General features: G+C 37.3%; 1 protein-coding gene across 5 annotated transcripts in view; it reads right to left on the bottom strand.

Annotated features, from left to right (window-relative positions):
• Positions 1-13,132, bottom strand: part of LOC105481019 (solute carrier family 44 member 1) — a 243,524-nt gene that overhangs the window by 92,785 nt on the left and 137,607 nt on the right. For all 5 annotated transcript variants that reach the window (XM_071078099.1, XM_071078098.1, XM_011740264.3 and 2 more), the window contains one exon: positions 10,335-10,471. In XM_071078099.1, the coding sequence (XP_070934200.1) occupies positions 10,335-10,471 (137 nt within the window). The remainder of the gene's footprint in view (positions 1-10,334; positions 10,472-13,132) is intronic.

The raw sequence follows: 13,132 nt of genomic DNA, 5'->3' as shown, positions 1-13,132 counted from the left end.
TTTTTACAGTGAACGTATAAAAAATACTTAGCACAAGAAGTTTGGATCTAACCAGTAGGACAAAGTTTTCCTTCTAATGTAAAAGCAGATAAAAATTATACGAGTAATGAAAAGTAGAAAACTAAGAACAAAAGCTTATCTAAAGCATACCAGAGGTAATCCATGCAACTCAGCCGATGTTATTCAAAGACTATCAAAATGAGTGATCTTAGGAACCTAACTTTAGTGTATAAACATTTATCATGGCAAATGGTTACTATGGCCCCCAGAATGTTTAACTACTATAATTTTTCAAATGCTGTATAATAGTCAATTATTTAGTCTGAATTTATTATTCTTTAGCTCAGTATCAGTTATATCAACTCCCCTAAGAGGTACGTTTCCATCAGAACACTCCAAATATTACAGATGAAAAAAAAAAGTAGTACTTCCAAGGCCTTCAATGCAATCACTGGCATATTTACAAGTGGAATTCTTTGCCCCTAAGCTGCCATGCTTCCTTTGTGCCATTTCTAATACTCAAAATTGGGTAAGTATTCAATAAACTCCTGGGCCAAAAAACATACGTTCTACAGACACCTCAAAAAAAAATCTTTGAAGAAAAATTAGTTCCACCATGTACCTTCTGACTTTATATTTTCTGTCCTGGTTAATGGTTCCACCATCCGTGAAACATACAAGTTATCCGACATCTTTTTTATCTACTGTTTTCCTATACCATTCAAGAGACACCACATCCTGAGCATTGGACCTTCCTATGTTATCTCAGACCTTCATGATCTCCTACTGTGTCAGTTAAAATACTGTAAAGTGTTTCTCATCTCCATTCTGCGTATAACCATCAGAATGATCTTTGTACAATGCAGATTAGTCATATCACACCCCTATCCTCAGGATGAAGTCCAAATATTCTGGATTCAAGTTCCTCCTAAAGCAGGTCTCTACCTAAAACTCCAGACTCATCTCAACATAATAAACTACATACAATCAATGATTGCTGTTTAACAAGCTTCCAGGTTTTCACACACCACTCCCTCTGCTTGCGCTGTCCTTTCCCAGCTAGCACCTGAGTGTTAACGTCTGAGCAGAATTTCTACACACTACTCAAACTTCATCTCTTCTGTCAAGCCTTCTCTGACCCACCCAACAAAGCTATTTACTGCTTAGCTCTATGATAAAACAGGGCATATTCTTTTGTAACTTTTTGTTTGTATATCATCTCTATTTTTACAATGCAAACTCTTTGAGAACTCAAACCTTATGCCTTTGAAAAGTTTGGAACCTATATTTCCTGGTATATAGATGTCATCCAAAAGCCTTCTGTTGAATAAAACAGGTATCCTGAGTGGAGAAAAAAATGAAATAACTGTTTTTAATCTCTTATGTTTTGGTGTTATATGTTATATACAATGTTCGGATGCGTTTCACCATTTGCTACAAATATACGATCTAAAACAACATTCCTCAATCTTAGCATTATGACATTTTGTGCTGGACAATTCTTGGTTGTAGGGGGCTGTCCTGTGCATTGCAAGATGTTTAGCAACATCGCTGGTCTCTATCCACAAGATTCCAGTAGCCTCCTCCTAAGCTCTCACCCAGTGTGACAGCCAAAAATGTCTCCAGATGTTGCCAATTTTCTTTGAGGAGGCAAAAGCCTCCTCAAAGTTGTGAACCAATAGTTTAAAACATCACATTATTTGAAAATAAGATACAAAACAAAGAGTTTCTATGCTGGGGGCTAATTTTTCTTGCTTTAAAATTTTGTTTAATTTACCACCACAGTGATATTTATAGGATAGATTAAAATTAAGGAAAAATATTCCTTAAAACATGATTTAAATATTTGCAACTAATAGAAAAGAAAGTCTCTCAATGCAGAACAGTTTTTACTATGACAGATTTCCATTGCCTTGTGATGTCTAATGAATTTAACCTCCTTTCACTAATTAAGAAACACTATTTATATGCTGGGAGAATGGAAGATAATTTTCCAATTTTAATTCCTAGTAACCCATGAAAAGTATGGACATATTTGTAATTCCCAAGAAGCATCCACCTACAGAAATTAGCCAGGTAAGAATGTGGCATCATCTGTCAACCACTGTTGGCACATACTAGGCATACATAATAAATATTTGCTAAGTGAATTAATTTTGAACATCTATGTACGAGACTTCTACTAGGTGTTGTGGAGGATAAGGAGAATTCTGACTCAACTATACTGCAAACTCCTTAAATGTGGGGACTGTACTTTGTATCTCTGATGCATGCTTAATGGGTACGAAGTATTTGTTGAATGAAAGAATTAGTTTAAACTGCAGTATCAAATGTAAGGATTTTCCTTCTTTTTAAACAACCAAGCATCCTTGCTGATCTCTGACTTGGAGGCAATTAATTCAGTTGCTAGAGTTGATCATTTCATTCATTTATAAATGATATCAAGTCAAATCTTTTGACTTACTGTGCCAAAAAGAAAACATAATTACTCTGGGGTTTAAGTTTTATTAATACTGACTGGCAAGAAAAAGGGTAATATACTGATCATCTATTGATACTGACTCTAAACTAATAACCAGATAACAATAATCAAAAAGGCTTATTAGTATTCACAATTAGCATTATCTGAATGGACCACATAATCTGTTAAAGTTTTTAATGGCTAAACAGTAATCATTAAGAAAACACCAAGCTTCATGGCTCTACTCAAAATGTGAACACGGTCTCAGGGCAGGTTATAAAGCTCTCAAATTTTTTTCAAAATATTGTACATTGAAGAAGCATTAGTAAATGGGAGTGCTTTTTCCACATACTATAAATGGGAGACAAACAAAAGGAAAATAAGATTTCTGCCAGACTTTACTACTGTGTTAGGGAAGATAAAATACATATTATAAAACAGTTTGATAAGAATAATGGAAAAGGTAATAAAAATTCCATGTGAACTATTAGCACTGAGAACCTATAGTCAACTCCTAACTTACTCACAGGTTATATTCATTTATATTTATTTATGTATTTATGTATTTATTTTTTTAGAGACAGGGATCTTGCTATGTTGCCCAGGCTGGCCTTGAATTCCTGAACTCAAGTGATCCTCCTGCCTTGGCCTCTCAGTAGGCTGGGAATACAGGCATGTATCACCTCACTCGGAAGATTGTGCTCATTTCTAAACTGCCATTTAGAATTTAGACAGCAAGTGCAAAAATCAAAACAATATGCAAAGCATCTGGTGCAGTCCATGGCATACAATAGCTACCAATAAATGGTATGTTGAAACAAAACCCGGGGCATAAGTCTGGTGTTTCTATTCCGATTCAGATGCCCATGCTGAACAATGGGGACAGTGGAGTGAAGTGAAGGGTCGTCTATGGACCAGAGATGCTGGGTCAGAATTAGAGGGGGGAGAGAGAAAGGAGAAGAACTGTCTGAGCAGGCATTGTCTTCCCCTTCCCTTCACCACCTGTCTTGCAAGATGCATTGGTATCTTCACCACCTGTCTTGGTATGGCTGGGTTGAGATGAAAGCTGAAGGAGGGAGATTCTTCTCTCCCACTATAATGTACATAGTTCCCTCTGATCCATGGGAATACATTCCAAGACCCCTCGGTGGATGCCCGAAGCTGTGGATAGTACCAAACCCTCTATATACTACGTCTTTGCGGTCTGGTAACTGATAGGGCTACTAAGAGACTAAGTGGTGGGTAGCATACACAGTGTGGATATGCTGGACAAAGGCATGATTCGCGTCTGGGTGGGATGGGGCAGGTCTGTGCAAGATTTTATCATGCTACTAAGCAAAGTGCACAATGTAAAACTTATGAATTGTTTATTTTTGGAATTTTCCATTAAATATTTTCAGACTGTAATTGACCATGGGTAACCGAAATCGAACAGTAAAACTACCGATAAGGGAGAACTACTGTAGCGTTATTTGAATTTTCAAAAATAATGGTAATAAGGAGGAAAGTGGCCTGTTCATCAGACTGAAGAGAGGGAAAGTGAAAGTAAGATGGAATTCATGCCCTGCTGAAAATAAGAACTCAAATAAGAGCATTTACCAGATGGTTTCAGTTTTCTCTGTAGGGCATAAGTTTAGGAAAGAGGACAAACAAGAGGGCTTGAGAGAAGAGATATGAATAATCACTTGGATAGCATTATAAGGGAGATAAATGAGTTACTTAGAGATGAATAAAAAGAACTGATTTCACAGAAATACTGGTTAGATTGGAGAACAATTTACCTGCTGGTGTCAACTCACACAGATAACAGAATTGAGGATAAAGTTTTCTGTGAGAATGAGAAATTATTAAGTGGCAATAGAGGAGAACAGGGAATCCAGCCCATCATTTTTTCAAATAACATTTATGGATATCTACTTATCTACTATGGGAGCCTCTATATTAGGGCCTGGATATTCCCAGATGAAAAGAGCATGAGCTTGCCCCTAGGAAATTCATACACAACTGCAAGAAGTTTGATACTGAGTCCTTATGGTATTTGGCAACTTCAATTCTTTAAAGGCAATTTTTAAACTGTTTTCTTCTCTAGCATTATATATTTATAATATTTGTGTTATATGAATTATGAACCATAAAAACAAATGCACATTTGTACCCCCACCACCCAACTCATGTACTAGCATTCACAGTTCTTTTATTATTTTATTTTTTATTTTTATTTATTTTTTTGAGACAAAGTTTCGCTCTTGTTGCCCAGGTTGGAGTGCAGTGGAATGATCTCAGCTCACTGCAACCTTCACCTCCCAGGTTCAAGCAATTCTCCTGTCTCAGCCTCCCGAGTAGCTGGGATTACAGGCACCTGCCACCACGCCCGGCTAATTTTTGTATTTTTAGTAGAGATGAGGTTTCACCATGTTGGCCAGGCTGGTCTCAAACTCCTGACCTCAGGTGATCCACCCACCTCGGCCACCCAAAGTGCTGGGATTATAGGTGTGAGCCATGCGCCCGGCCAGCGCTCACATTTTTATATTTGTCTGCCTGCCTTTCAAAGCTCTTTGTAATATGACAGCATCTCCACAATACCAATCTAATTTCCAGCTATTTCTTCCAAACTCTCTATTGTAGTCATACTTGACAGGGGCATTCCACAAACTCTAAGTGCCCAAGAAAATATCTTCTTTTTCTTGTTTAAAAGAAACAAAGATTTGAGGAAATAATTTATTTGCCTATTAAATACATTTCTTACAACCACCACCATAGGAACCAAGAGCTTCTTCCCCTTTAATTTCTAGGGGTAATAAAATTTCATGTGAATGGATGGTTGTAAGTGCTAAAAAGTACTTTCAAATGTTGTCATGGAAACTTAAAATTCTTTGAAAAGGATTGATATTATCCTCTCATTCTAGTAAGAAACATGTTATATTGCCTTGCATCTTAAAATTAGGTATAAAATTAGCACTTAAACTGTTACTACCTCAAACAGGACTCTTCTTTCATGAACTTAATAAAAATTATGATAAAATAAAGACAACATAAAATTACTATCGTAATCATTTGTAAGTGTACAGTTCAGTGACATTAAGTACATTCAAACTGTTGTGCAAGAATCACCACCATCCATCTCCAGAACTCTCTTCATCTTACTAAACTAAAACTCTTCACCCATTAGACAATATCCCCATTCCACTCTCCCTGCCACCCTGGCAACTATCATTCTACTTTCTGTCTATATAAATTTGACTACTCCAGGGTGGAATCACACAGTATTTGTCCTTCTGTGACTGGCTTACTTCACCTCGCATAATGTCCTCAAGGTTCATCCACGTTATAGCATGTGTCAGAATTTATTTTCCTATTTCTTATTGCGGTAAAAAAATGCATAACATATAATTGACTGTCTTAACCATTTTTAAGTGTACAGTACAGCACTATTAACTATATGCATATTGTGGTGCAACAGATTTTTAGAACTTTTTCATCTTGTAAATCTGAAACTCTAGTCATTGAACCACAACTCCCTTTCTCCCCCTCCTTCAGCTCCTGGCAACCACACTTCTACTTTTTGTTTCATGTAAGTGGAATTATGCAGTCTTTTTCTTTTATGACTGACTTATTTGACTTAGCATAGTGTCCTCAATTTTCATGCAAGTTGAAGCATATGATGTTTCTTTCCTCCTTTTTTAAGGCTAAAATAATCTTCCATTGTATGTATACACCACATTTTCCTTGTTTTTGTTTGTTTTTGAGACAGGGTCTCACTCTGTCACCCAGGCTAGACTGCAGTGGCATGATCTCAGCTCACTGCAACCTCCTGGGCTCAAGAGATCCTCCCGCCTCAGCCTCCTGAGTAGCTGGGACTACAGGTGCGTGCCACCATGCCTGGGTAATTTCATGTTTTGTAGAGATGAGATCTCACTACATTGCACAGGCTGGTCTTGAACTCCTGAACTCAAGCGTGCTTCCTGCCTCAGTTTCCCAAAGTTCTGGGACTACAGGTGTGAGCCACCACGACTGGTAGTTCACCATATTTTCTCCAACCATTTATTGGTCTACAGACATGAGGTTGCTTCCACCTCTTGGCTATTGTGAATAATGCTACAACGAACATGATTGTGCAAGTATCTCTTCAAGATCCTCTTTTCAATTCTTTTGGATATATTCTCAGAAGTGGGACTGCTGTATCATATGCTAATTTTATCTTTAATTTTTTGAGGAACCTACATACTATTTTCCATAGCAGCTGCACTGTTTTACATTCCCATCAATGGTACACAAAGGTTCCAATTCTCTACATCCTCACGAACACTTGTGTGATTTTAGGTGTGTTTTTTTATAGTAGCTCTTCAGATAGTCTAGATATTAACTCCTTACCAGATATCTGATTTATAAGTATCTTCTATGGGTTGACTTTTCACTTCTGTTGATTTTTGTCCCTTGATGTACAGTTTTCAATTGTGACATAATCCAATTTATGTATTTTTTTCTTTTGTTGCCTGTGCTTTTGGTGCAATTTGGTGCCATTCAATAAACTACTGCCAAATGCATTGCCATGCAGCTTTCCCCTACATTTTCTTCTAAGAGTTTCTGCAGTTTTAGCTCTTACATTTAGGCTCTTTCATGGACTTTACACTATCCCCTCTTACAGACTTGAAAATTTCCCACTTAAGTTTGAATTATATATTAAAGCTATTTCTCTCTGAAATTAATGACTGAGGTTTATATATTTGAGGCTAAAGGGTCTGTGTATTTTCTAACAGAAATATACTGTAACAACATGCAGACATAGATTCTAATAAAAATTACTTGCTACTCTTGAATCAACTTGCACCTCAAACGATAGAAAAGATAACTGAATGGCCAGGTGTGTGGCTCATACCTGTAATCCCAGTACTTTGAGAGGCCGAGGAGGGAGGATTACTTAAGGCTAGGAGTTTGACACCAGCCTGGATAACATGGTGATACCTCATTGCCACATAAAGTAAAAAAATTATCTGGGCATGGTGACACATGCCTATAGTCCCAGTTGCTCAGGAGGCTGAAGCAGGAGAACCACTTGAGCCCAGAAGTACAAGGCTGCAGTGAACCATGACTGTGCCACTGTCCTACAGACCAGACTACTGCACTTTACTCTGTCTTTTAAGCAAGAAGAAAAAGAAAAAAAATCAGGTAACTTACAAAGACAAAAGAAGGAAAAATAATGCAAAAAGCAGAGAAATAATTCCCTCAGTGACAAGGGTAATATTGGAATTAAATCTTACCAGGTCTAGTTTTAAGTTACCAATTCAAACAACAGCATAGGTTCTTTTGAGAAGTTCAGAAATTTCAAGTTAGGGTTGCTACTCAAATAAGGTATTTAGGCCCCTATACCAAAGGCTCTCTCTCTGATATAATTTTATAGCTTTTCTATTTGCCTGTTAAAAGTTTGTCTTCTCTATCCTCCATCGTTGTACTTCTTGATGCTGTCATTTTTTATGGATACCTTATTGACTTATTATTCATACAGCTGGCACAAAACCCCAATGGTACCTTTGTAGCTAGGCACCAATTTAAGAAGTCTGTTTTCTGAAATAATGTTTATTCATTAATAAATCTTGAGCACCTACTTTGTGCAAGACACAGTGAGAAATACAAAGCTGTAAAACCCACCAGGAAGGTCTTCTTAACTAAACCTGAACAGGCCACAGTCAGTATCATATTCACTTAGAAGGATACCAGCCTGGAAACAAAGCATACCAGCAGGGGAGCATGGGGCATTTCTCCTCCAGGAAACATCTCAACAGGCCACACAGCTAACAAGGACCTAGCTCTCTTCTAGCCCTCCAGATGACAGCTCAGGTTCAAGGGACCAAGACTCACAACCAGTGGGTTTGAGAAGACATGTTGGAAGATAGTTCGAGACTAGATCATAGCTTCGAATGATAGCATAAGACATATAGACTTTTATTTTTTACTATGGATGCTTTCTGAGCAAGGGGTTAGCATTGATTGAAGCTCTAGGAATATTAACATGGCAGCAGTATATAAGACAGCTAAAACTAGACAGAAATTGGAGGTAGAAAGACTATTACATTCCATTAGTGGAATAATATTAATAATTATAATGATAATAGCAGCAGCCAATAATTTTTCTTAGCAACTTAATATTTGCCAGATACTGTTCTAAGCATTGTTCATGTATCAAGTCCTCATAACAATCCTATGAAGTATATTAGGTATGAATATTGTCCCTATTTCATAGATGTGGAAACGGAGGCAAGGAGAAGTCAAGTACTTTGCCCAGGGTCTCACAGCCAGTGAGTGGTAGGAGCAACATTTGAACCCAAACAATCGCACTCCGGAGCGTATACTTTTAACCACTCAACCACATCACTTGTCAGAGTATACTCACATTGTCTAAAATTCTGGAAAAACCCTTAAGGAAGGGCTCACCTCTCCCTAAGAAACCTTATAATGATGAGGCTGGTAGTTCTGGTAAGAGGCTCAGCAACAACACATGTGGGGATACCATATGGGAATAAAAAATGAGATCGTGAAGAGTGGTTGGCACTTCTTTATTCAAGTGCCTACCAAGTGTTCAGTATTCTTCATACATCATCTTACTTAAACTTCATAACAATGTATGAGGGAGTATTATTTTTAATCCACATTTTTTCAGATGAGGAAACCTAGGCTCAGAGAACTTTTACCCTTTACCCTTATTACAGAGGCAGTCAGTGACAGTCAGCACTGGAATCCAACCCAAATCAACCCATGCTATCCTATGCTGAGGGCATGGAACAATGGAACAGGGATACTGCCAGCCTGGAAGGCTGCAGTCCTCCCGCCTTCAGAAGGCTAGCATCCCCAACAGGAAGACACTGGAGCCATGCTAGTGTGTGCAGAGTTATGGTTCCAGGCTGTCTGTCCACCCAGCCAGAAGTTGTACCCACTGGATACTTGGGTTGGTCCTTGTTCCAAGGAACCAGCACCAGCCTGTGGATCTGGGCAGGACCAAGGCAGCTCTGAGGATTCCTACACACAAAATACAAGCATGAAACCTCAAAGAAATTCAAAAACAGGGGCCTCTACAAAGGGTGGTTAAAAAAACGATTCTCAGAAAAGAATTGAGGCAAGCCATGTGGACCTGAGGATGGTACCTACAGATAAAATGCCTCAGAGAACAGAGCTAGATTTCAGGAAACTATGTTAGTTTTCTCAGCTAATTCCCCTATGTTTGGCCTCAAAATTTCTCACAATTATTTTTAGAAAAAGAGCTATGACAGAACATTAAATTTAAAAAGCAGAACACAAAACTATATACACACCGACTCATTGAAAAAGTACTGATGCTGGAATTTTAATTTCTACTTCTTATTTTTTCTGAACTTTTCGAATTTCCTATAATATGCATATGTTACATTGCTAACCAGGGTTTTATATATATATATATATACACACATACACACACACACACACACACACACGTATATATATTATTTCAATATATAAAATTTGTTTCAATTTATATAAACGTGAATTGAAATACTTTTAACCAATCCTTGGGAAGGGGGAACAAGAAACAAATTTTACCTAGAGTGGTTTAGTAATTTCCAAACACTCAACAGACTACATCAAAGTCACCTGAGATATTTATTTAAAAAATACTAACTTCCAGAGCGCAAAGACCCACTCAGTCAGAATTTTGCTGGATGAGGCCCAGGAATCTGGAGTTTAACAAGCTCCCTGGGTGACTATAATATTTTTTAGCAAGGAAGTCCAAAATTACTTCAATTATCTAAGGTTCCTTGATAATTTATTTAACACTAGGGCAAATTTATATTTAACAAAGAGAACAAGGTGATAGGACATAGATTTGAATGGCCTAATGTCTCACCATTCATCTCTGCAAACTTCTGAACATCACTCAGAGTTTTCAGTTCTTGCCTTGGACATGCTGCTACACACAGTGCTACAGACTTAATCTTCCGGTTTATCAAGTCCAGGTTGCATGGATCCAAAAAGAATACATACCTAAAGCATGGAGAAAAAACTGAGATATTATTTCACAAAACACATTGTGGGTCACTGCATATTTGACTAAGCCTAGAGCAAAGAATATCTATTCCACATTCCTCCACGATAAAAATCTCATCATAAATACATTTTTAAAAAATTGCTTATAAACAGACTAACAGTGGGAATAGGGGAATTGTAGGATTCATAATTATCATGATCTATTTTTCTAATATTTAAATGTTTGTATTGTACACATGCATATTTTATAATCAGAAATCATCTATTTTAGTTTTCTTCAAATCATTAATTTTTTATTTTGTCAAACTTGTACCAAAAAAATTATTGGAATATCATAATACTGCTATATAATATAGCATGAATTGCAGTTTATATATAAACTGTAAACTTTAGTTAATAAATATAATTCATTCATTATATATAATTCATATAAACAGAATTATATAATTCCAAAAATGAATATATATTATAGATATCAATGAAGATATACAACTGAATATATAAAGTTAAATGGAGACTAGAGGGAAATACACCAACATTTCAACTACAGTCATCTCTGGGTATTAAAATAAAGTGATTTTTAATTTATTTTACCTTTCATAATCCGCATCTTCTAGAAAGAATGCCAATTACTTTTGAGCTGATATTACTGCAGTAAATATTGTTTATTAATAGTTAAATACTGTCCATTACAGATAGACAAAATAATCCCCAAATCTGAAATTATACCCTTTAAGTTCTGTATACTTGTATTTTAGGAAAGGGAAGATTAATTAGAAAGCATACTGAAGCATGTATTTTTAATGTTATAAAGTAGATGAGATGATAAAGATTGTAGATGTTAACATTTGCTCAAAGAGAAAATAAGGGCTAAACATTCTCAACTGAGATAAGCTAAGTGCAATAATACGGATCAAGGAAGGGAGTACAAGAAGGAATGCTTCCACCTAAAATGAATCTCCAGCCAGGGTTCAATTCCACTGAGTTCATAAGAAGTTTTATAAAATCATGCATCTGTCAATAGCCTTTCACACAATTAAACTCTGTTGCTATGCAAAATGTGGTTTCAAATCTGCAACAGGAAATATAACCAAATATAAAAATTAGGAGAACAAACTGAAAAGCAGAAAAGGTAAAGTCAATACATACGCTAAAATGGAAACTTTTATATGAAGGGGAAAAAAAAAGTAAGTAGGAAAAAAAAGGGGGGCAACTACAGAGGCCTTTGCAGATCAAGTAATTCTGCACACTTCAGCACAGCAACGGGTCTGGGAACCCGGCATGAAGTTCAGGTATAACTTACCAAACTGAAAGAAAACAACAAAAAAAAAAACGTGTGTGTGACCCTATCAGTGACTCCAAACCAGTGACTCCAAATGTTCTATCTATACAGATAGAAGGAAAGAAAAAAAGCCAGGCAACATGAGGTTTAGAAGTAGGTTTTGTGGACTGTTTCCATGGCTGATAACAAGGAAGTAGGGCATACAGAGAATTGTTTCTGGCAACTTCTGAGTAGAAACAAGCATTCCCTTACTAATTCTCCCTTCTTCTATCCTGGGCGTCTGACTAAGCATGTCTATGCCTGTGACCCTGTATAATGAATTGCACAAAGACAGATCATGGACAGGGAACAATCAGGTCCTTGAAAAATGTGTCATAAAACCTTTGAATCAACCACTACTGCTATCACCACCACCACCACCACCACCATCACTGCTACCATTGCCATCACCACCACTGTGATCACTACTAAGAACACTTTTTTTTTTTTTTTGAGATGGAGTTCTGCTCTGTCACACAGGCTGGAGTACAATGGCATGGTCTCAGCTCACTGCAACCTCAGCCTCCCAGGTTCAAACGATTCTCCTGCCTCAGCCTCCTGAGTAGCTGGAATTACAGGCGCCTGCTACCACACCTAGCTAATTTTTGTATTTTTAGTAGAGACAGGGGTTTGACCGTGTTGGCCAGGCTGGTCTTGAATTCCTGATCTCAGGTGGTCCATGCACCTTGGCCTCCCAAAGTGCTGGGATTACAGGTATGAGCCACTGCACCTGGCCTAATAATACTTAATGATAAAGACTTTTAAAAATGATAGCCAATTTTGTTGAGTACTTACTATTTATCAGACACTGTATTAAACCCTTTACATATATTAACTCATATAATTCTCACAGTAATTCTGTTGTGTGTTTCTCTATGGGGTGGGAGTTGGGCAGTGGAACTGGGATGAGAGAGAGGCATTGAGTACACAGTTCTAAGTGATAAGCAATGCCTTGAGAACCATCTGGGGAATCACACCACAGTAGAAAAAGAAGCTTAGGGAAAAGGAAAAAAAAAGCCAGAAGCTGCCTGGGCCTTGTTGCTGGGCCTAGGCTGGATCAATGACAACCTCTTGAGAATAGATGCACTGTCCGTCCTGCAGGCTTCAGCCTCCTCCAAGGGCAAAAGTATCCCGATTACATTTCTAACTTCTTTTATACCTTAAAACATATTCCTTTGACTTATGCTAGTGACTGGGCAGCAACCTTATCCCTTGCTTTAGTCAGACCAATGTGAACTTGCTTTCTGGTTCTCTCTTAATAGTTCTCTGACCTTGGAAGATATATTTATCCGTCTGACCCTCAGTTTCCTTATCTGAAAAATTACATATCACCTATT

Source organism: Macaca nemestrina, chromosome 14 (assembly GCF_043159975.1).
Source record: "Macaca nemestrina isolate mMacNem1 chromosome 14, mMacNem.hap1, whole genome shotgun sequence".
Taxonomy (NCBI): Eukaryota; Metazoa; Chordata; class Mammalia; order Primates; family Cercopithecidae; genus Macaca; species Macaca nemestrina.
Note: the sequence above shows the minus strand (reverse complement) of the source record. Positions and strands in the feature narration are given on the sequence as shown.